The sequence below is a fragment of the Apis mellifera genome, linkage group LG1 (assembly GCF_003254395.2).
Source record: "Apis mellifera strain DH4 linkage group LG1, Amel_HAv3.1, whole genome shotgun sequence".
Taxonomy (NCBI): domain Eukaryota; kingdom Metazoa; phylum Arthropoda; class Insecta; order Hymenoptera; family Apidae; genus Apis; species Apis mellifera.
Window position 1 is genome coordinate 16,646,599 of NC_037638.1, and position 25,186 is coordinate 16,671,784.

The window sequence follows — 25,186 nt, forward strand, 5'->3', positions numbered from 1 at the left end:
GGAAAAATAAACGAGGAAGAAATTGGAACGTATTAAAAAATATTTTTAAAATTCATCGATATCGTGTACGAATTCGTCTTTTTTTTTTTTTTTTTTTTGCACGATTCACGGGAGGAATAAAGGGGAACGAGATTAAAATGACATTAACCGCACAATAGAACCCTCGATCGAGTAGCTGCGCGTAAAACGTTGCACTCGGCTCTTCGTCAAGTGTTCAACCTCTAAGCGTGCACGCCGTATCGATTCCCAATACCGATGCGTGTCACGCGATGGAAATTGCTGTGAAAACAAAAAAATATTCATCTGAAAATGACACGAGTCCGTTTTATGCCGCAGAGCATTCATTCGCCAAGATCTGGTCACCATCGCATCGAACCAAGGAACCAGAAAGGAACGGGCGTTATTTTTATTTTCCGATTTACTCGTCATCACCAGCATCAAAAGGAGGAGCGGAACTATCAGAAAACCGTCGACGTGAGTATATCCTTTTTATATAGAAATATTTAAAATAAAGATTCATATTCGAACTTGATATTATTTCTAGAAGAATTTTCAACGAAAAGAATGATTCTTATACAATTTCTTATACAATTGTTATAATTATACTTATGCTTTCGTTTTCTGTCGAATAGTTCCTGCCCGAATAGTCTGGTTGGCCTACTCGAAGCGAACAAGTACAAAATGTTAATGAGAATACCGTTGGACGACTTAGAAGTTATGAAAGGTAAACGAAACTTCGTCTAAATACTTCGTCTTTCGTTTGGAAGATTAATGAAATAAAGGAAACTGTTGCTCTCGACAGCCAAAGATGAAAATTTGAGGCGAATGGCCCGCGAAGTAGATCATCTGCGCGAAGACTGTGCAACGTTGACCCAACTTCAGGAGCTGGCATCCACGTTGCACAGTGCGAAGCAACAATTGGAGGATCTCATCAAGGATATGCTGGGCCAGGCGCAGCGTCAATTAGCCGAGAGGAACGCGGCGCATTCACAGTTGGCTTGTCTGGAATTAACGCTCAATACTCAGTAAGTAACACGTCGACTTTATACATGGACCGATTCAAAAATATCATCCGGCATTGGAAAGTCAATCAAAATTGAATGAACGTAATATCGCATCTTGCCATCGATATTTAAATCGTCATTTATTAATAAACGTGTTTCAATCGCCGCAGATGTTAACTCGTGCAACGTTAAAAGCTTTTAAAATCTCTCGTGAAAATTCTTTTCATAATTTACAACAGTTCTTCCAACACCAAACGAGTCCCGCTTTCCAATGCCATTGTGTCCGATTCCTTTATGCGCAAAGTTCGGGCGCATATCTTCTCTCGAACGTCATTCGCGTATGCAACAAACCGCAATCCGAGATGACACACAGTGACAGTTTATTGAACGCCAACATTTCATCCCATTAGCCGCTCATAAAGCGGTCCAACCTTACAATATAAACGTATTTTTGCGCTTTGTTCACCTCACGTTCCAGGTACGCGTGCATTGAACCGTGTACAATATGTGCAATGTGACTTAAAAACGACTCGTGTGACACCTGTTTCGTATATTTTCAGAGCTGGAATCGAGAACATTTCCGTGATGTTCACGAAGCCGGACAAAAGAGCCAGCTGGGAGGAGAGTTTCAACGAGGCTAAACAAAAGTTAGGTGAGTATATGTAAGTTTGAAGGATAAATAAATAATATAATTTTCCTCAAATGAGATGTAATTTTTCTTTAGTTTCCTTTACGAAGAATGAAGGATGATAATGCTTTTAACTCGTGCTTTTTAGGGATTGCGCCTGTGTATACGAATGGTGGTTAATGGTCTATTGATCGCTTATAGACTATTTGCAAACGTTTCGTCAGCGTTTGAAGATGCTAGCAAGTATTGTTCTGAAAGCATTAATTCTTGACAAATGTTGACAAGTGTTTGTATTCGTATCCGAGAGATGTATTCATCAATTTATCCAGAGACTCGTAAATGTTAATGAAACAATCGAAGATAATGTCGATTTTCACTTGATTACCAGTTGTTACCATGTTTGTTTTTTAATATACATTTACTTTCTCGTGGCAATAATTTTTCAAGACTATTACACGACGTTTCTTCGAGGAAACTAGATTCCACACGCGAGTTTACGCTCACGTTCTTAGAAACGTAGCAACGTTTCTATTCTCCTTTTGCTTTCATAGTTCGATTGTTTAGATTCTCTTCTCTACGTTTCACACGTGTGCCCCCTTCTCCGTAATATTCAACACATTTGGAAATCTAGTCTCGACTAGAAATACACGATTCATGATTTGTATTCCCAATATTTCTTATCATACGACTCTTCTACGTTCACCAAACGTTAAAAATCTCCCTTTTTTCCTTCGTTAATTCATTCAAATGTACCAAATATTAAACTCGACGATAGATTTCAAATCTATGATCCAGTAATCCACACTCTTCATTCTTCATTTTATTATTATTCCTTCTAAAATGAATAATTAAATAGATTAAACGAGAAGCAAACTTGCAAATACTTTCTTATTCAAATAACAAATTCTTTCACATAAATATTCTTTCTTGCTCTGACCTGTGTCGATGTGTCTCGACTTACAGCGTTGTCCGCCGATAGGAGGCCCTGCCCAGAATTCGTGGGACCTCTGCCGATTCGAAAGACTCGGGCTGGCTTGCAGTTCACCTGTGCTGCGCCCACCTTGGCCAATGGACAGGGCTCGAGAGACGTTTGGGTGTGCAACAGCGACGGCTACGTGGGCCAAGTGTGCGTGTTGAGTCTGACACCGGAACCGCCGCAGGTCACATCTTGCAATGGCGTTTGCAACGCGAGGATCTTGTGCGTCGCTGGAATTCCAGCGTGCACCCAAAGGTGAGATTCTAAATAAAACTGCAATTCTCTAATTCTTAATTCGTTAAAAAAGAGTTGCTCGAAAACTTTCAAGTCGATCGAAGTATTGATCTGAAAATTCTTTGAAGTATAAGCAATCATCCTGTATATTTTCACAATTAAATTATTCTTCCAATGATACAATTGAAAGTTTCGAGCAATTATGTGAGAACTATTTAATTTTGCGGGATCCTCGAGGAGAGAGAAGAAACGGTTGTTGTATAATGAATTTTTTTTTTTGTAATACTTTGTAGAGGCTAGTAGAAAGGGGGTTTTACTTTATTTGTGTTATATTTTAGATCGAATTCGTGCGTGACTAACAACATTTCGTTCGCGAACAGTAAGAGCGGCATAAGCATCTCGGTCCAGGATGTCGATGCCAGTGGCGGGAACATACAGTTAGATAGGTAATACTCTTGACTGAAAATTTGAATCAGGAAATAGTATTGTATAACGAGGAGTCAACTGCAGTTTTATTATCTCAAATTCATTTATCTTTCATATACATATCCAGAAAAAATTCTAACCAGAATAATTCTGTCATTTTTATTTATAATTTTGAAATTATTGGTTGATTTCTTGTTATAAAATATCTTATGAAGGAAAAAAAAATATGTTGCGTCAAAAATATATTGTAAAGTACAATGTATTTACTTAAGTAAAAATAAGCTTTGATAAATAATTGATTAAAATGAAATATAAAAATGATTTTTGTTCACTTAATACATTTTTCTTCGTCGATTTAATGTGGAAAGATACGTTAAGAGCTTTTTTTTCTTTATTTTAGAGGAAATCCTTGCAATTATTTTTAATTACATAATTATTTGTTAAATTTCACGATTGATCTAAGAAAGGTGTTTTGCAGTAGCTCGAGCTCCGACGACTCGGACTCGGACGACATTCCATGTGCAGATACGGGTAGCCTGAGTTTGAGTGGTGACGTTCCGAGTATCGATAATGTTACAACAGAGGAGGACGTCAATCAACCAACAATGTGGCTAGGTACCGAAGATGGATGCATACACGTTTACAATTGCAACGACAACATCAGGATAAAAAAGAACAAAGTGAAAATACAGCACAACAGCAGCGTGCATTGCATCATGTAAGGCTTCTATCGAATCAACATATCAAAACAAATCGACACATCTCGTCTAAATTCTATTAATAACTATTAATCGATTATAGTGACAGCTTTATATGAAACTTGAGTTTGACTTCTCCCTTTTTTTTTTTTCTTGTTTATTCTCATTTATTACAGATATTTGGACAATAAAGTGTTCGTGTCACTCGCCAATGGAGACATCACCGTCTATTCTCGAGATCATAGTAAGTCGTACAATAAATTATTATTCGAAAGGAAAAGAATAAAAACATTATTATAAACAATAAGTTAAAATAAATCTGGAATATAAAATTCTTTGGCACGATTTACGATAAATCAACAATCTTAATTTATACATAAAATTGTATAATTGTAGTGGGTGGTTGGAACACGCCTGATCCAACGTCTGTATCGGTGGGTACCGTCGCTTCTCCAGTGACTAAAATGCTTCCTGTATCCGGTAAACTTTGGTGCGGATGCCACAATTCGGTGAAGATTCTCAACACCCACACGTTGGATATAGAACATACGTTCGCCGTTAGCAACGACACATCTTTGTCCGTTTCCTGCATGGCGAGTTCCGGTGGATTAGGAGTGTGGATCTCTTTGCACAATAGCGCCGTGCTGCGATTATTCCATTCTGGTAGCTACGAATGCTTGACAGATATCAATATAGCGCCTGCTGTCACCAAAATGCTTACCAGTAAGTTTCTACGTGTCTTTGTTACCTGTGATACTTTATCATATCTTTTATCTTCTTTGGTTTTGGAGAATTCGAGATGGAATAAAGAGAATTAAAGATTGGGATCAAATATATCGTAAATAGATTTCTTTCTTTGATTCGATAATTTCACTTTGAGAAATACTATGAATTATACAATTGATCAGTGAATTCTTTGTATTGGAATTGCAATTGGATTCGATAATTTTTTTTTTTTAACGAAGATTTTTCGTAATTTGATAAATATAAATGTAAGTTTATGATACATTCTCTAGAAATATCTATAAAATAATTTGTACAATATGCTATATTTTTCTTTGTTGTCTTTTAAAGAAAAAGTACCTAATAAAGATTTCGTTAGATTCGAAAATCGACGATAAAATATTATAAGAATCTTACCTGACATAACAGTCCATTAAATGTAGGAACAAGAAATTCCCCTTAGTGGTCCCTCTTTCCAAATTCGTTTCACTAGCAGACTAACGGTTGTCGTTCACGAATTGGACCGAAGGACACTGGTCCTGGCCTATTTCTGGCTCTGTTTGATTATACAAAGTTGATCGAATCAATTTAAAATACAGCAAAAATTTTATAATCATTTTATAGATATTTTTAAACACACATCATTAAAAAGTATTTTTAAAACTTAAGAAAAATAAAAAAATATTGTTACCTTTACCATAAAATTCTCTATAAGTTCGTATTAACCAACCAATTTTATTTTTCAGATATAATGATTATTCGATAGAAGAAATTTTTTCTTTCTCTCGTACTGGTATATGGTATTTATTTTAACGGAAGCTTTAAACTTGCTGCAGGTTGCGATGACATAATACGACAGCACAAGGCCGCCTGTCTCAGGGTCACCGCACTTTTGGCTTGCAACGAGTTGCTTTGGATCGGCACGAGCGCCGGCGTACTATTGACCGTGCCAATTCCCCATATAAAGCCATCCACTCAGAGGATGTCCCAACCACCGATCGTGACTGGTACGTATTGACGTCATGCTCAATCGTTTATAATCGCCGCTCATTGCTTCCGATATAATTAGAATCTGGCCACTGTACGAATTGCTTCGTGGCTTCGTCGCGAGTATTCGCGACGGATCGATCAATCATTCGCAAAATTCATCCCTCCTCGTATCTGTATCTGCGTAAACCAGCTTAATAAATTTCCGGAAACGGGACCTTTGACGTCGTTACCAGGCTACTCAATCTTTGTTACAATTTAATTTCGATATTTGTGATACTCTGTTGCAAGAAAATCAGAGGGATAGATGTATTTCGGTCGTTTTTGAATTATTCGCACGAATTGTGCCACGTGTACGAGTTCGAGATTCATTTAAAATCGAAAGAGACGAGAAATTTGGAAGCGGATAGCACAAATGTTTTGTCGATTGGCAACAGATGCTTCTTGGATTCTGATTTTAAGACTTATTTTGTTTTATTTTTCAGGTATCCCTCATGGACACACCGGACACGTGCGTTTCCTCACTTGCGTGGAAACGATAACCCCGCCGAAACCAGACCCGCGTCCAAAGGTGAACAGATACTCTCTGAAATCTAACAAAGCGCAGCAGAACAATATCAATCGTGGAAAACTGTTGGTAATATCCGGTGGAGATGGTTACGAGGATTTCAGAGGTCCGCAGGCATCCGCCGAGCTGCAGGCTGGTCGCGAGGATTCGACCAATCATCTGTTGCTTTGGAAAGTGTGATCTGATCTGGTACGGCCCTCGGTAAGATCGATTGTTATCGTCAAATTGTTGTGCTCGATTTTATAGATTTATGGTTTCAACGTTGAGATCATATGTACGTACAAATTTCATTATTAGAAATGTAAAACTCGAAAGAAACGAAAGAAACTTTATAGGATTTCTTGGACGATGATCCCATATCTCTTCATACCTTTTGCTACGACGTTCTTTTGATATTCTCGATGATATCCCTATTTTTTCTTCAATATATACGTTTCTATCATTGCAAAAGGTGAAATCGCAAAATATTGACGTTTCATTTACATTTTTAACAAATTCCATTTCTAAAATTCTGATTTTACAGGTAAGGGCCGCATTTTACACGCATCGGCACGACATGCCGTGGGATTCATTGTTACGTGTGCAATTCACACGTAGTCGGGTCCATCATTGTCCGATCGTGACTGTTCAGGACGTGTTCGCCCGACGATTTTTCAGGGAACGCGGGAAGGTTCTCTGGTTGATTTTGGCCGAGTGGATCAAAACGAGGATAAGGGAGGTCCGTTATTATTAAGGTGCCAAGAAGCAAACCAGTCGTGGAACCAGTCTAGATACGTTTCTTCTCTGATCTTTACATCAATATCCGACGTAAATGATCGGATCTTTGCCATATAATTTATTCGACTCTTGCAGGATCGTTCTGCGACAGAACTTCGAAAATCGGTTCGCTGAAATCGAGCTCAAAACCAGACGAATATCTCAAGCCGTCACCTTGCTTAGACTATCATCAAAAACCGTGAAAGTCTGATATAGATATCGCTTGAACGTGATCTGATCGTTTTGAATTTCGCAATTGATTTCAGAAAATCGATTCCACGTAAATTTGTACTTTTGCACCGGTTTGAAATAGAAAGAGTTGGCTTTCTCTCGATGACACCGGCAATTAATTCGTCGGCGACTGATGATGATCCAGTTCGATAAAGGAGAAGGGTATATACGGATGAATCGATATGTGATCGTATATACGCGTATTGATTCGCTCGCGTATTCCCTGTTGCGTCAAATGTATAATATTACACGTTGGAATTAAACGTTGGAAACGAAATGGATTATTACGATACCTGGAAGAGCGTTGAATCGAGCTTACACTACGTGACTATTGGCCTAAAAATATCATAAAACGTTAGAAGGGAGCTAATCGAGTTAAAAGTGCCAAAACGAATTTATCATTGTCCATCGATCGACGCCTCGCGCTCGACAAGTAGTAGACGCGCAATAACATAACACGTTTTATTAATTATTCACCGATCGTATGAGGGAATGTGTTCCATGTTTAATCGCTAATGGAATTCCAGTGAAAATTCTTTTTCTTTCTCCTCGCAGCTCAGACTGGATAAATATTTAACCTCGGCCGCGAGTCAATTTATTTCGGATTGGAACGTGATAATATTGTTGTTATTGTTAGTCGAGGGAATTGGAATTTATATGGCTGGATAAGGGAGATTAGGGACGATCGAATGAACGTTCAACTGTTAAAAGGGAGGCAAAATTGAAATTTGTATATTGGATAAAATTTTTCGTTCTTCCATAGATATTTTTTTATTTGGGCGAAAACGTTGTTGAAGAGAATTATTAAAAGCATAAAAGAGATTGTAGATAGATCGAAATTCGAATAAAGAAGAATTTCTTCAAAGATAATCAATTACACTCGAGGAAAAATCGTTTTGTTCGTCTATATGTGTATTAAATGGTACAAAATTCGAGAGGCCAATTCGCATAGTTTCTCCCCTGCAGTACCTTCTTCACGGTACTTCTCGATAGTTATTAAGCTATTTATACACCTCCCGCGCGTTTTATTCGCTTCAATTTACAATTAGAGTAACGATCTGACTTTTTTACGAGTTTGAACGACGATTCGAGGATGTATCGATCATACGTAATTAAACATACAGCGTATTTGACAATAATTAATTGATATCGAAATACTTGACGTAGTCTTACGCAAGACCAAGTGTTGCGTTCCACGATAGAGATCTTTGATTTTTATGATATTTAATCGTATCTTCGATTTGCGCACTTTCGCCCTTATTGATTTTTCCAAATTGATTGATTTGAACACACGAGAGTTATTCGCATTCGCACGTCGATCGGTTCCTTGATAAACTAAGAAAGAATCGCAAATTTTTCAAATTTTGCACTTTTAATACGATGATTCGTTTGAAAAACCGAGGACATTTTACAACTTCGGATGTTACTTTTTTGAATGTCGATTCACGAATCTTCTTCCATTCATTTTACCAACTTTAGATCTCTCACGGAGCCAACGTTAGGTGTTTTAGGGTATGTATACTTTGGGGGATTATTACGAAGCTGTTTGTTGATTGTAAGAGATATTGTAATAAATTACAATGAATTTGTCATCCTTCGATCGTGAAAATTGAAAGAGAATCGTATGGATGTGTTGTTTAAATATATATGCAAAAAGAAAAAAAAGCATGAAAAAAAAAACATAAAAAAAAATGTAAAAGTTTGTTGAAATGTCTCCAAGGTCTGTTGTCGTTTTTTAATGGGAGAGCCGAGCGAACGATTCAAATGCTTCAAGACTGATTCGAATTACTTTAATGAATTCGAGGCTTGAAGATTGGAAATAAAAAAGGCTTTTTTAAACACCATGATAAAATTCCTTTCTCCATTAATTAATACTTACACTTAAGACAAAAATTTTGAAATCTTTTCGATAAATAAGATTTTTAATTTCCAATGCATACAGCCTTTTTTATATCCACTCTTCAATTCGTAATCGTACAAACATCCATCACATCCTGATCAAACATCGATATTCCGCCGAAAAAGATTCAATCAAGAATTTCTCTCTCGACGGCTCGAAAAAAAAAAAGAAACAAAAACGATCACAAGATTCGCTCTACGATCATCACAGAGAGACAGAGACACCTTTTCGATGTGTACATAATAATTAATGTCGACATACCTGTACGTGTGATAAATCATTGTTCGCAAGCCTATTCGAAACAAGGTAAAAATCTGTTGCTAGTGGAAAATCGTTGACCGCGTACGGGGGGAGGGGGGGCTTATATTTTGTTTATCAGTGTGATTTCTATTATCGTAGAGAGAGGCGTATATACAGTGTTTTCGCGCGTTTGAACTCGTGAATGAAATTGAATGGAATTGAGGAAAAGAGGAGATATATTTGCCTTCGACCTTGCGTTCGCCTCGCGAGAATCAATTTTCTCGCGAGACAATGTTTGGTGTCATATCGTTTCTTAAGTATCAGTGTGCTTGGGTGGGATGATGAATCGTGTGAAATGAGATGGTGGTCGTTTTCATTAGAAGAGTGCATCGAAGGAGTGGACGATTTTTTTGGTGATATTATGCATGTATTGAGAGGAGAGGACAATTGTTTCATCGTTAACGTAGTCGAGGAATGATATAAATGATGAAATTTCGTTACGATTTGTGTATTTTGCGAGTGTGGAATTGAACAAAGATAATTAATTATAGATCATCGAGTAAAATGGGGTAGATCGAGTGGAATGGAAAAAGAAGAAAAAAAAAAAAGAAGTCGAATTATTATTTATTGTATAGATACTTAAGGTATACGTGAAAGTACGCCAGACGTATCACCGATTGATACTTGTGTACGAATGAATCTGTGGTATATTTCTAGTGTGCAATACAACTAAACATAAAAGGTGTCATGTATTCAGCAACGATCGCGTCCGTAAGTTATTGATTAATTGTTGTTAAGTGTCTAGAAGCAAGAGAATACGTAATTACGTATGAAATATATTTGTATTATATGTACTCCTTCCTTTTCATTCTTATTTCGTTCTCTTCTTCGGATCCTTCTTCACGTTTTTCACACTCACTTTCATTTACGAACAGTAGAATCGAATAAAATCGTGTCTAATGTATAACATTTTAGAAATCATTTTGGATCGATTATTTGTCAGAATATTGAATATTGACGGAAAAATAAAAGCAGAATTACGTTACGTTGTTCAAATGAAAAATTTGAATTTGAATATTAGAATATGTATTTAAAAAAAAATGATTAAAATTTATTAATAATATTACATCGATACAATAGAAGATGATAAGATATTTATGAGTTACACTGGCTGCAGTGATAAAGTCAGTAACAATTCATGGTAACGTCATGTTAATCACAAGATTATTGATTAATCTATTTGTATACATAAGTACTTTTATCAGTGTATATCTTTATAGAAAAGAAAAAGATATATATAATGCTCTTCTTTCTTAAATTCTATTTTACGGAATTACATTGTACGGTAAAAATATGCCTTTAATATTTAATACTTTGGTAAATGTCCATTCTTTGCTCTTTCATCGTAAATTACTGTGCACGCTTGCATTATTTTATTGACTAGATATTATTTATTCAATTGTGATAGAAATGTGTGTCGATACTCTTGCATCATTGATGATTTTTCGTTGATTTAGGTTTACTTAAAATATACTTCTTAATACTACTTAATTGGTATTATATTTAATTATGAGTATACTCTTATATAAGAAGAACATTTTAAGTCGATTTTTACAATTTCTTTTTTCAAAATACCCGGTTGAAAAAAAAACGACAACTCAACTCTCACTTGCAAACTGCAAACGAGTAGAGTCTTCTGTATTTTACTAGAAATCGGGTATTTTGTATAGAATCTTGAATGAATTTTTACAAAATTAATAAATGGTAAATACGACACACGCATCACACATTGCGATGATAATCTCTTGGAATGCTGTTTGCTCTTACTTTTTTAATACAATTCAGTAACAAAAAAACAAAATAAGAACCTCAATTTCGATACATGATACTCGATATATATCTCTTCACAAATTTTGTGCAATCCATTTTTAATATAAATGATATGATACGTGATATATTTTTCTTTTTCTTTCTCTTAAGAGTCAATTAATAAGAAGAATATTAAAGATATATGAAATTACAACGAATAAAATGATCTGTACAATGGATCATATACAGTGACATGGAAATTGAAGAAAAGAAACAAGAACATTCGAACACGTGAATTGTACACGAAAAATCAGCGAGGTATCAATCTCAACGCACCTGATTCTGTTCCTCAAGGACTCACTTAATATAATCTTGAAAATTCCTCGGAGGAAACCATTCCACTGAGATACTTGAACAATAATCAGTATCCTTGGATTCATTCGAGGTAAGAAATTTCACATTTGAATGTATCTTGTCTCGATTAAAAAAGAAAAAAAGAAAAAGAATTCTAAATCTTGTCAGATGAATAAAATGGATCCAAGGATACGAAAGAGTATTAATAATAATAATAATAATAATAATAACAATAAAAAAGAAGAAGAATAAAGTGAAGGATCAAATACTCTTCTGATCATTAGCCAAAACAAGAATTCTTAAAAAATTTCGCGATATCAATTTCGATAATATTTTTCTCTGTGCCTTGAGTACATAATTTTCGGCTCGATCGAATTTCGTTTAATCGTATGTGTACCGAGCGAAGATCTTCCAACGTTCTCGAAGAGTGTGCAGCTCAAACCTGGCTACCATCGTGACTCTTGAGCCGTTTCAGGAAGATCATTCGCTGAAGCCTGTCTCAGACCGACACCGCCACTAAAGGAGGATCGTGTTCCTCGCTGACGGGTGTTGAGGGTGCCTCGGTGATCGGGGTCGACGGATCACCACTGCTGCCCTGGTGGTCTGTGGTACCTGTCAGGTGTTAGAGAGTCCATTTCAATCGGTGATGGAATCATGAACATCGAATCTAAGATCTGATAAGAGGAATAATACCGCTCCACGCCAAAAGTTGTTAATCTATCTATCTGATCGGTATGATAATTGCATTTCAGATCACTCGTTAGATGAGAAAAGATTAAGATTAAAATTATTCTTTTTTCAATTTCTTTTGGCAAAGGAGAGTACGATGAATTAAAACGAATCAAGGATGACAAGATTAGAAAATAGATTATAATAGATCACATTGTTTAGAAGATGAAGGAATGGATATTGCAATATTGATTACGATAATGAGGATATTATAAGTCACGATGGAATACAAAATGATTAAGGAATGAGGGTGATGTGTTACGTGAAGATTCAACGAACGATGAATTCTTTAAGGATCGATTCAATTTTCGATTCAAAGTCTCGTGTAAAAGTCTCCTCTGATTGTAGCTAGACAACGAAGGAATCATCGAGAAGTAATCCTTCCCTTTATGCATCTTTACTGTGTACATAGACCTTTTCATTTCCTCGTTGCACGTGCCATTAAACAATCGTATAATACGTGATTCCTCAGATGAATACACTTAGAAGTTATGTTACACCTTGGAAACCAGAAGTAAATGGAGTAACCATCCTTCACTTTGTTTTTTTTTTTTTTTAGTTCGATCTTTCAAAATTAAGACAATGGTTAATTGGAAAGGTTCGATTGTAGAATGTAGAATAAGTCACGCAATTGCGACGAGTGGTATCTTCTGTTTATTTCAATATGAAAATAATGTTAAGACAATAATTAGCTAATTAACAAAATTAACAAAATTAATGTATATTATTATTAACACAGTATTAAATATTATATATAGCTAATATATTGTTAATTAACACCGTATAATATTGAATGGAAATGAATATTGCGCACGATCAATCTCATATCTCTACGCGATCGGTCCCACTTGCGTGACTAATTGTTCCCATCTCCTCTAAATACGAAAGTTGGGTTTCGGATTGACCAGACTCACCATTGAACGAGCTCGACCGGCTTCTTGCTGGCCAACAGATCTTGCACAGGGGTTTCAGAAGGCGGAATCTCGGCCGTGGCATCCTTAACAACACGTAAATGTACGGATCCAGGGTGAAGTGAATGCAAAGGAGCACGTCGGCGGCCAGGTGAAATATACGAATCAATTTTCGCGCGAGTATCGCCTTCTCTGGCAACTGCATCGCGAATTGTGCCAATGGAATGGAAATCTGTCGAAACAAAGCAGCGATTATTTTTGTTAACCAATGCCTTTCTATTGTTGTCACTTGACTCTAACAGATTTGCAATTCTATTGTGTTTTTGCGGGGAATATAAATGCGCCATTAGTGATTTTATTTCGTGATATTGCCAATTATCGATGCAACACCATTACAAAATATAATAGATCTGGTTGACGGTATTTTATGATAATAAAATTGTGAATTTATCAATTAATGATACAATCTCGCTTGGTAGAAAACATTCTTTAAAATGTATAGATTTTTTTACACGTTTTGATCGTCGTTTGTTTTTATATTCATCGATGAAATTTTCAATCTTAAAAAAAAAAATATTCTATTTTAAATAATGGAATATCAAGAGTAGTGCTATTAAATCGACAAATAAGGACAATTATCTTACAACTTGTGACACGTTTCAATTAATAAAATTAAAAATTCCATTGATCACGTCATCGTTCATCTGGAAATTCGGTTCGTCTAATCGAATTACGAAATACATACAGAGAAACAATGCCCCGAAATCAAGCCTTACAATTAAGTAAGAATGATTACAATCGTTAGAATGAAAAGTGTCACGGTCACGGATAGTATCAACATCTCCTCAAGCCCACGCGATAAAGGTCAACGACAGAAATACACTGTCGCCGAATGAAAGAGCGCGGTGGAAAATTTTCATTCGACATTTCTCGAAATCTTTCCACATCCTGTTCTGTTCTGCAAAACCATTATCGATCGTACGTGACGATATTCCAAACTAAATCAATCGCGTTTAACCTTCGTCCTGGGTGCCGGAAATGCGTCACGTTCGCAATTTTGCGCGAGCTAATCGTTACATTATTTTCCGTCGTTCGTACGCTTTCGAGGCGCTCGCTCGCTCGCTCGAGAGGAATAACGTGAATAACCCGAGTTGCAAAAGTTCAGAGGAGAGACGCAAACGTGAACCTGCGCGACTCGAATTGTATGGTATGTAGTAGAAATCGGGGGAAATTTACACGTAGCGCGAGGAAAACGCTTTGGAATAAGATGCTGAGCGGATAAGGAGATGGAAATGGGGGAATGCTCGTGAGTATGCAACCGCCGTATCACCGAGTGCATTGTTCGAGGCGATTGTATTCTTGCCGGCAGGATACATACATCGTGATTACATCGAATTAAAAATTCAGGAATGCGGGAGCTTGAAGCAATGATAATGATCCCCTTCGGAATTACACGAAATATTCTCAATTTGCGAATCTTGTGCCTTCTTCGATGATTTATTAAATACTATTTTGAATACTGTAATTCAATTTTTATGTGCAATTATCCAGAATTTGAATTTAGAAAGAACTCGGTCGAAGAAAACTTAAAATTCTTTAATTCTTTTTACAAATTTTTTAGTGAAAAACTTTGGCGTTGGTTATTATTTTATATAAAAATATATATACAATATTTCTGGAGAATTTGGAAAGAGAATAGTACGAAATTTTCATTTTTTAAAATGATCTTAATATTATAGAACGAGGAGGTACGTTCTAACGGTGTTTTATACGTCTTTTCACTATTAAAATATTTAAATATATGCTTTCTTTAATCAAAGCTAAATAAAGATTCTATTCTGAATCCATCGGTATATTTAGCATGAGGGTTACCACATTAGCATGACGGTTCCTTTTATTTCTTTCATCCAAGGAAGTAATTAACATCAATTAACGTTTTACATATTAATCGCACTTGAAGGGTTTGAAATTGAATTAAATATCGTTCGATCGACGAATTATTAAATGGGTGCCTTAAGGACGATACATGGTGCGGAATAAAAAATATCGATTCACTTTTAAAATCTCGTCACGGCGGATACGATGGCAAATTTTATCGATGTTTCGACGACGTAGGAGCAAATGCTATCATCAAATAAATCTCTAGCAACCGCGTCACGTAAACGCTATTGCTTCCATAAAAGAACCGGAAACTCCTCTCTCATAGACTCTCATTTCCTTCTCGAAATGTCATTAATATATCGTTAATTATGAAAATATAAAATCACTGCTTTTATTTCGATAATTAAACAACCATATTGAAAGAATTCGCCAATCGTAACAATTGATAAATTGAGATATAGAATTAATATAAAATACCAAATCTTTCTCGATCTTTCTTTCAAGCAAATTTTTAATTTAAACGTTTAAATTTAAACTTTTCTCTACTGAAAGAATACAATAAATAATAAGATTTCTCTAACGGACGAACGTATTTATCCAAACTATTCGAAAGCGGATGGATTGGAAGTGGCGCATTTCACGAATTCTAATTAGCTTGCCAAAAAGACACGAGCTTCGTTTAATTGGCGAAGGCGTTCCGGCTGGGAGGAATTAATTCAATCAATTACTTCCATCGATCGATCGCTTACCATTTGCGGCATCCAGCATACGACGAACGATATCGATAGCACGGCCATCAATCTTGCGAATGCCCTTTCCTCGGCGGTGGTGACGATTTCCGGCGCTGGCCCCGTCACTGTCAAAAGTGGTTTCGCCCTCGAGGAGGATCTCGTTACTCGCCTGAGGACGCCAGCTTTACGACTTAGCCTGCTAAGCGCCCTGGAAACGGCCAGATTGCACCAAACTATCGACAGGCAGAGACCCGTACCTAAGAACCATTAATATTTACAAGATAAAACAATCAATTTTCAATCTCTGTTTCGTCGAATTAAAAAACGTAATACCTTTGTAAAAATTTTGAAAAGAAGAAAAGGAGAATCAATTAGATAACTAAATAAAATAAAGTTTTCGAAACTAATTTTTGTACACAAAACAAGTTGTACACAAAATTATCATTACGAGGTATAAATCTTTTTTTAATTTTCTTTTGTTCGAAACGGATGTGAGGTTAATGATTGACGGTTCAAGGTTCCAAGGTTTGGCCGCGTTTAAATTGCGATACGGTAGTCGAGACACGTTCAAGGATTTATCGATCGCAATAATGTTCTATACTCACCGAAAACGAACCAAACATACGCGTAAGCGATGTCAGCTGGCTCGGTGGCTTCCCTGTATCGTACGCATCGTTCACCTTTGTAGTACACGCCAAAACCCATCATTGGCATACTTGTCAATGCCAGGGCGACCAACCAGAGCACCAGCATGCAACGTACAATCATTGGGTACGTCACCTGCTGGAGAACACATGGGTGTCACAGATTGAGTAGCACAATAATCGGGGAATAATATTTTGTGAGAAATAAATAAATTAGAATTAGTTAGAATCTTCAGTGAAGTTAGCAGTTAAACTTATATAACTTGTATATATTCTATTCGTGTCTTATTCCTGAATTTAAGAAAGAAATTTAATATTTTTATTAATTAACGAAGAAGATTGTATATACTTATATCGTTTTATTGATTTTTTTTTATTATTGTGTTAATTAGTGATGCCGAGGAACGAATTAAATTGGATTAAATGAGGGATGGAAGAGGACTAAGTTGATATATCTTCTCTGATGAAGTTGATACATTTACTATTGATTGTATTCCTTAAGAAAGAATAGAAAATGAGATAAAAAAGACAACAACCATATTAAATTAATAAATATACAATTACCAATTAAAGGAATAAACGTATAAATTTATCTGGTAACGATACTACACACTTTCTACTTATAATCAGCGCACCAAATTTTTGATTGAAAGAAACAGCTGCATATTACACAAATAGAATTAAATAATATTTTTGATTAGACCGAGCCACGTGTTTATTTTGGACACGAAATCCCATCGATCATTGCTCAACGCAAAGTCAATGAACTTCGATGATGACGCGTGGCGAAAAACAGACGAACCAAATTCGATTCTAATAGAGCGCCAACGATTGTTATAATGAGTAATTGAATTGAGAGAGCCATCCGGTTGGATCGAAAACCAGACAGAAACTTATGAATGGGGATTAAATTTTATACACATTTTTGTTTTTATCCCAGAGTTGCGTGCATCTTAAAATAGATGAACTTTTAATTTGCGTCACTTTCAAGATCGTTGATCTGAAACGTTGTTGACTATCTTAAATCTTATTTTAGATTCTTTGGGTACAGGAAAAATGCGGAAAAAGGAATCGCTATGATATCATTGTTTTAGTCATCGAGTGATTTTCGAAGACCAAACAAAGCAGGACTTGCTATTTGCGGAACGAAATTTTATATCATTAAGTCAAACTTAAAAATTAGTGCAAATTATCATGTCATTACCTGATGAATATATTACTTTTGAGATTTATGTTCTAACGAAGAATATCTTTAGAAGAAGCTTGTTTTGATATAATAACAGATTGATATAAGTATTTGGTCTGTAATAATATGATAGAACAAACAGAGAAAATCTTAAAGAAGTATAAAGATAATCTTCCATTATTTTTTTTAAATTTTAAACCATATTTAAAATTTTTGTTGTCCTCTGATTTTTTATTAACACAAAGAATATATGAAATATTGAACTTTTTTTGGTGAATTGATCTTCTCTGCTTCTTTGTATTTGCCAAACAACGTGATGCATAATTATTTAAAAATTTTAGATAAATATATTACCAAGCAATTTTTATTGAAATTCCAAAAGTCTTTCATCGAGCAGGATCATTCTTGTACATCCAATTTTATTTGATTGATTTGGGATGGTGTAAATTCTCTTTAGCGCTTGATGCTTATTTCATGCTGTGATATAATTCTTCTCACTCATCTCAAACACGCGAAGTAGCGAAATCCAATTAAAAAAGAAGAAGAAGAAGAAGAAGAAATAAATAAATAAGCTACTATAAATAAGACAGTATATTCAAATATATTCATAGAATTGATATATTTCTTTTTACACTCTTCGTTATTTTTCATACGAAAGATTATTAAGAGGCTGATTTATTTATCGTATAATATCACGTATACCTTCATATTCACGCATGAAGCAAAGGTAAGAATATCATCCCTCACAAACCTGATAAATGTGTTTCTCGAAAAATGAAGGGATGAAACCTTCCACTCAGGATTTTTCGTTATTCTTTTGCGGAGGTGGTTAAGTGCTTTGAGGGGAGGAAAAGGTCTATTCGCAGGAGAAACTGGACGTGTTTGATACGTAGACAAAGCAAACAAAAAAAGAAACACTGTAATTGTACAAGCCTCGTATCCTCTTTATTATACTCTTGTTTCCATCACTTTTATCTTTCGAGAAAAAATTTCCAATTTCAAGACCATACGATAAATTATTTGTTTAGCTAATATTATTTCAATATTTACAGAATTAATGAATTTCGAATGGAAACATCTCGGATATTTTAGGATTAATAACACGAGGATTTTTAATAAGAAGAAATTTAAAAATTTTGAATTAGATATATGGATCAACAAGTGGTGTTTCTATCAAAGAAAACATTGTTGAAGAGGAGCCAAAATCGAGAAATTGGATAAGTATTACAAGTGTTAAGCTTGAAATATATGAAAGTGGGGATTGAATAATTTTTTTCTTTGATGATGCAACTTCGATGATAATGAAATGTTTGGAGATTTTTTTTTCCCTCTATATACAAGATATGAATATTTATTACCAATATTTATCAATATTTTTTAAAAATAATACATACTTAATAAGAAATAGAGATTATAATTCAATATTGTGTGAACGTGAATGATATAAAAGAATCAAATTGAAAAGTTAAATAATTCTTCATCTTCTTTCTTCTTCTTAATTAAAATCAAAGAATGTAAAATAATTTCTTCCTTTTGATGAAGCTAAAGGAGAGAAGACGAGCAAAAACATCGTCTATTTACCTAGTTAACAACAGGAAACGAATTTTCACAGCTGTGTTTCCCCTTTATGCGAGAATGTCGACACTTGACTACATACATACTTCATCTCAATACAAGCGAAAATCTCACGAACCATAATCATAAATTCCCTTCAGAAAGAAAAGATGTTATGCTAGATAAAGATAACTAGGATAAGCATGTCCAACGATAAATAATCAAACGTAACATTTTATCGCTCGAACATTGTTATTCTGTCGCAAAATTAAAAAGAAATTATGATTGAATTTCTTTTTTTAATTGATAACATACGAAGTATAAAAATATATAAATTTTCTTATATAAAAGATATTAATATCAAATAATATCTATATATTATTAACAATTAATTATGATTATCGAAAGTAATGCAAGATAAATCTGTGACGTTACACAACACTATTATATATTAACTTAACAATATGATTATCTTTTAATTACTATGATATATAATACTATTCACAAAATCATTCTAAAAAATGATTCAAGCATACAACTTTCTATATGATTACATTAACCTCACAATTTTCTCCTCTCCCACGCTTAAAGTATCAAGGCCACGTCTTCTCATGTTAATTGGCTGCTAAAAATAACTATAAAGTAGTCCAAAAAAAAAATCTTAAGACGTCATAATTCAGAATTTTTAAATCTCGTACATTGGTTTGTAAGGAACGCAAAAAATTTATAAGGAATTTCAAATCTTGTGCCTTATGTAATATATTTTATGGATTAGATGGATTTTCGTTCAAAATTAGAAATTGGGACAAAGAAAAATGAAATATTAATTCCTCGCGAAAATGTACACTGTAAATTACTCGTCGATTCTGTATCCGCCTAAAGCATAATTCAACGAGCTCGTTAACACTCTCATTTTCGAAGACACAGAGGTTCGCGTAAAATCATCGAAAGATAATTTTACGCATTGCCCAATCGTCGGATCTAGTTTACTTTGGCTGGATGGCCTCGCCATTTTCACTCTTCTACATTTTTATCAAACTTAAAGCGAAGCTCGAGCATCGTTAAAGTGTCGTCGAGATTTCCAAGCTATATTTGGTATAAAGAAGAGGAGAGCCGATCTAGGCGCATTCGAACGTAACTAATCCTCGGTTCGTCGACTTTATAATCATCGTTTCGTATCTTTGTATCCTTGAAGTCGCTCCATCGGGTTTCGAAAAGTAAAATCTATCATGTTACAAATTTATAGGGCGCTCAGGGTATTAGAAGCGTTTCCTTGGGGTAGATGCTAACAAGAGGAGTGGATTTTCTAGTTCTCTTTTCAATCTGCTTTGAATCGAACGACTGATTGTAGTTTATTTTTACGATTGGAACGGAAGTAACGGTATGGGTGACGAAAGTGATTGAAGTTTCGTAGTGAACATATCCTGCTTCTTCTTCTTCTTTTTTTTTAAATAAAAAGGAGGAATCAAGAATATATAACGTGGAAAAATATTGATTGGACGAAGGAAATCTGTATTCATATTTATTTAATTAAATAAATTAATTGTGAGTTATATAAACATGGACACACAACTACGAATAAGTGGTTGTAACTTATGAAAATTATTTCAATTGATAGCTACAATGTGTACATCTCATTCACATAATGTGAATCATGGTTTAATAAGCATAAAGATAAGAGTGTGATATGATAATACGAAGCTATTTTCAGTTCTATTTATTTATTATTATTATTGAAGATGTTCTTTCAAATTTCGGTATGATTTTGCAAGATACTACGTGTGTGGATACACGTATCGTAAGAAAAAGGCTCAGAATGAATGACCAATTCAGTGCAGAAATACGGTTTACATTAATTTCACTGACCCTGAATCTTCTCTCCATCTGTCAAGAATTAAGATACGTGTTAATTCCAAGTAATTCCAAAAACTTGCTAAGTCTAATTAAATACATGATCCTTTGTATTATTTTCTGCGAGAAATGCATAAATGTGTTATCACGTTGCCTTCAAATTTTTAAGAAAATACATCGAAATAAATATTATGAACGCGATATATCACTTAAATAAACTAATGAAATATCGAATGAACAAAGTGTCGATTGATCGATGAAAACGAGTATAGGCACGACGCGTGTCCATATTTGGGTCACAATATGGGTCACGAATTTTTCATCGCGACGCAACGTGTCTTATTCCCAAGAGAAACCACAGTATCAACATGGAAATCAATTTTTTCCTAATCAACCGCGAAATAATTGACTGTTCGTGATCACGCGCTTGTCTCTTCTTCTCGGAAATAATTTAAGGACTTTCGAAAACTATCAAGCTGATATACCACTATATTTGTGGGAAATTTGACATTCATATCGTCTCTTGTTATAACCTATGATCCCATTTAATCACTTCTTATCCGCAATATTTAAATTGTCGAATGTATAGGCAGAAAATTGCAAAATTTAAAATAATCGTGCTGAGAATAATTTAAATATTTTGAAACGAAAGATTCAATGGTCGTTATGTTACAAGTATAATTTTATTAAATTTGCTCGAATAAATAGACACATGGAACAACGATTAAAAGAACAAACAGGATATACATTTTGGTAGTCCAACTGCATTAGAGAAGCACTTCTTGCTTCGCAGTCGGTTTAAATAATTGTTTCCGCTGCGTTTTAAATGGCGGTAGATTGACTCAAACGGATCATTGGCTACATCGAAGTGACAGAGTTAATATTCATACTGACTATATCAATACCGTGGATACATCTCCGGATAACTCAAGAACTTTAATACGGAAGATTACTCTATGATTCCGTTAGAACTGTTTGCCGTTTTTGAGATAAAAAAAGATTAATTCGATTAATTAATTGGTTCCAAATAAGAAGATACTCTGTATTATTTTTTTTAATTATTTTCTAATAACATGCATGATTGCTTATATTCTATGAAAGAAGTGCGCTCAAGTGTTCCGTGATTCATATCCTCAATGAAGGATCTTTCAGTGTTAATGTTCAGAATCTTGAATGAATGAATTTTTTAATCATAGTGTGACGTATTAAATATACAAAGAAGTAATTGTAAAAGTAGTTAAATAATTGGAAATTTATTTATAATTAAACGATGCAAGATTTATGAATTCTTCTTCTGGAATATTGTTGCAATTGAAGATAGGCTTAAAAAGTTTATTATGATTCTTCTAATTAAATAAAGAATTATTCAATTTGTATTCGTACTAACTGTAATTAATATTGTTTATTGAAAAAATAGGTCAAATCCATATCAAATAGACGTCCAAATAACGTGACTCTTATCACGCATAGATAAAAAAAACTATGATGCTAGTTTCGGCTATGTTTCCATGACGTTTTTCTCCTATTTATCTCTGACGTGACGCGTAAAATTTTTTATTTAAATAAAATCTAATGTGTATCATGAATATTGAAATATTTAATATCAAATTTTATATGATATTTCGATCATCAAATCGTGCAAAGAATTCGAAGGTATAAAATTTAACAAATGTTATTAATTTTCGAGTCAATTTTTAACAATTAAATCAGCAATTGTTTAAAAAAAAGCTCGAAACGAAACTTCAATTTACATCTCGTATTTGCCTCTCGCTTGCAAAAAATATTTACCGCCACATACCCATTCAGGTTCGATTCAGCGAGAATAAGCTATCATGAATATCAATGGCCAGTTGAGAAAAACAAATCCTTTTTCGGCATAAAAATTTAATTCAACGCTTTCTGGTATGCATATATTATTATTCTCAAATAATATTTTAACTACTCATTTTAAATCATTACTCACAGGAATTTAGTTCGAGATAAGATGAAAACGTTAGATGAGATACGAGGATAGGGAGGGAAAAAAAAAGAAAAAAAAAGAAACATAAAATGAAAGGAAAAATCTGACGATAAGCCGTTGTAAATATCGAAAACTAATGTTGGTCCTTCGTTCATAAAGGTTTATCGAGGATCTTGACTTACCTTCTGATAAACGAAGGGCCTAGTCAAGGCTAGCCACCTTTCAGCTGCCATTACGATGGCGACACAACCACTGAATAAACCGAAAAGTCTCCACACCACGCGAAGAGAGCAGAATCCTCGAGTGGATATCACGCTACCCACATAGATCGTGATGTACATTTGCACCAGCATCCCCAACAATGCGACGAGATCGTTGATCGCCAGGCAACGTAACATCAACAAGTGTTTTCGATTTCTTCTCTGAAACAATTTATTTCAATTACATAATGACTATTTGCTCGGATTAGTTACTCTTCGTTTTCAAGAATTGTTTTCTTCTTTTTACTATTTGGCATATTGAACTTATTTTCTCCAAATAATTTATCACGCATGTGTCAAATTTCTCTATTATATCCGACTGATATATATATCTATTAGTCAATTAAAATCATAGTTTAATCTGTTTTTACAGAAAACAAATATTTATCTGAGCATACAGATAAATAGTATGATTACTATCGATTAAATTTCACGGAATTGTTTTTATATACATTCCGATAATAGTACAATATAAATAACTTTTCTTTTTTCATATTATCAATACATAGAATGAATCATTAATCATATACAAATATGATTAATCGATCATTATTTCCATTCATTTTTTAAATAAGTAAGTAACAATATATCTTTTTTTTTTTAATTACCTTATCACGATGAAAGAGAATGACTAGAGCAGATATGTTGCCGATCACACCGGTTATGTACACAAGCGTAAGCACCACTTGAGCGGCGAAAGTCACGTGTCTCTTTGACATCAGTACAGGGTGAGATATTAAAAGGGGAGCGATCCGCGTCGAATTAATCATCGGCAACGTTTCGTTCCAAATCTCCGTCGAGGTGAGCGACATTTTCTGCGACGACTCTCGTTTCTCCTTTACGCAATGATACGTCGATCGATATCTCACGCGTGTGTATCTTATCCAATCTACGAATCCCCAAACAATGTCCAATATCCTCGAATTGTTTCGTTCTCAAACGGAAATCTCTAAAGCACGATGTCGAACGATGCAACGATTCTTCAGAGACTTCATTGCTTATTACGCGAATCACTCTGGCCCATAGCCGTTGATTTCGAGCGATCGTCGAATTTCTCCCCTATCCTTTTCGTTTCCTCTCTGCAAAAAATAGGAGTTCGAATAGAGGGAACGAAACTCTTTCCTGTTAAAACATCATTTCGCGGCGACAATTTTTTTTTTCAGAGTGACTCGTCGTCGATCTTCGGCTCGTGTATCGATACACGTTATCATGTATCTTCGGTACACTATTATCGCTCTCTTGCTCTTCAACAGGCGCTGTTGCTGTTATTCAGGCCACTGCCTCGAGTTTCTCGAGAAACGTGACAACGTTGTACTTGGACCCTTTTGTAAGACTACCTGCACTTGGAGCCCTTATTCAAGCCAGACTGCACCGGGCCACAACTAGGGGAACGCTCGTATTCATCGAACGAGCGTACCACGATCGAAATAAATCTCAGTGAAACTTGTTGCTACGCGTTGATCGGTTGTCCCTTGATGAGCCCTTCAGGCTCTGAACTACGTCAGAGGTCTTTCTCAGTGAAGAAAGCGAAAGAACAGAACGAAACCTCGAAGATGGTTACCTCAGATCGCCTGTTGAACACTCCTTCTCACTCGTTTGGACAGGTAAGAAAACGATCTTTGCGCATTCAATTTGTTTCCTGTTAATTGAATATTGCAAGCAAACTAATTTGATCGACTGTCGATGAAATTGTGCTTTTCAATTCCTTTTTCAAAACTTCGATCACCTAATCCCTTGAGTGAATCCCGTCGACTTTTGTTTCAACAGCTCTACACGTTCTTCTCGTTCTCTTCTCTTTTCAGGAGAAGATTATAGGGAGAATTAACGGTGCGAACTTTCGATTTGCTCCAATCGAATATATGGAAAAAGTGAAGAAAAAAAACAACTCTTCCACTTCCGTCGATCGCGAGAGTCGTCGCCACACTGATCGAAACCACGCGGTCGC

The 25,186-nt window shown here is 35.0% G+C and overlaps 2 protein-coding genes across 10 annotated transcripts in view; one reads left to right on the plus strand and one right to left on the minus strand.

Annotated features, from left to right (window-relative positions):
• The window catches only part of LOC413562 (rho guanine nucleotide exchange factor 17), a 124,029-nt gene extending 114,008 nt beyond the window's left edge, over window positions 1-10,021 (plus strand). For 3 of the 7 annotated variants that reach the window (XM_397003.7, XM_006570998.3, XM_006570999.3), the window contains exons 14-25: window positions 337-474; window positions 633-724; window positions 803-1,025; window positions 1,565-1,656; window positions 2,596-2,863; window positions 3,181-3,288; window positions 3,747-3,986; window positions 4,143-4,210; window positions 4,363-4,689; window positions 5,526-5,696; window positions 6,162-6,445; window positions 6,768-10,021. In XM_397003.7, coding sequence (XP_397003.5) covers window positions 337-474; window positions 633-724; window positions 803-1,025; window positions 1,565-1,656; window positions 2,596-2,863; window positions 3,181-3,288; window positions 3,747-3,986; window positions 4,143-4,210; window positions 4,363-4,689; window positions 5,526-5,696; window positions 6,162-6,424 — 1,990 coding nt within the window. In that variant the 3' untranslated portion in view covers window positions 6,425-6,445; window positions 6,768-10,021. The remainder of the gene's footprint in view (window positions 1-336; window positions 475-632; window positions 725-802; window positions 1,026-1,564; window positions 1,657-2,595; window positions 2,864-3,180; window positions 3,289-3,746; window positions 3,987-4,142; window positions 4,211-4,362; window positions 4,690-5,525; window positions 5,697-6,161; window positions 6,446-6,767) is intronic. The other 4 variants (XM_006571000.3, XM_006571001.3, XM_026446134.1 and 1 more) reach the window with 4 other exon arrangements.
• Window positions 4,688-25,169, minus strand: LOC724237 (prostaglandin E2 receptor EP3 subtype). Of its 3 annotated transcripts, none has more exons than XM_006570997.3 (6): window positions 23,850-25,169; window positions 23,164-23,403; window positions 16,392-16,569; window positions 15,805-16,043; window positions 13,178-13,406; window positions 4,688-5,245 (listed from the first exon to the last, which is right to left on the minus strand). In XM_006570997.3, the coding sequence occupies exons 1-6, from the start codon at window positions 24,051-24,053 to the stop codon at window positions 5,187-5,189; spliced, it is 1,149 nt and encodes a 382-aa protein (XP_006571060.1). In that variant the 5' UTR covers window positions 24,054-25,169; the 3' UTR covers window positions 4,688-5,186. The 3 variants fall into 3 exon arrangements, with proteins under 3 accessions (XP_006571060.1, XP_006571059.1, XP_001120030.2); XM_006570996.3 differs by lacking the exon at window positions 4,688-5,245 and adding an exon at window positions 9,516-12,146 and having other exon boundaries at window positions 16,392-16,566; XM_001120030.5 differs by lacking the exon at window positions 4,688-5,245 and adding an exon at window positions 9,516-12,146.
• Window positions 25,170-25,186: the final 17 nt, after the last annotated feature.

Excerpts from the sequence above, each read along its gene's own strand:
- LOC724237 (XM_001120030.5), bottom strand. The coding sequence starts at position 24,053 with ATGTCGCTCACCTCGACGGAGATTTGGAACGAAACGTTGCCGATGATT. Across the intron at positions 23,404-23,849 it reads TTCTCTTTCATCGTGATAAG|AGAAGAAATCGAAAACACTT; the intron begins GTAATTAAAAAA and ends AAATTGTTTCAG. Across the intron at positions 16,044-16,391 it reads GTATGTTTGGTTCGTTTTCG|GTACGGGTCTCTGCCTGTCG; the intron begins GTGAGTATAGAA and ends AATGGTTCTTAG.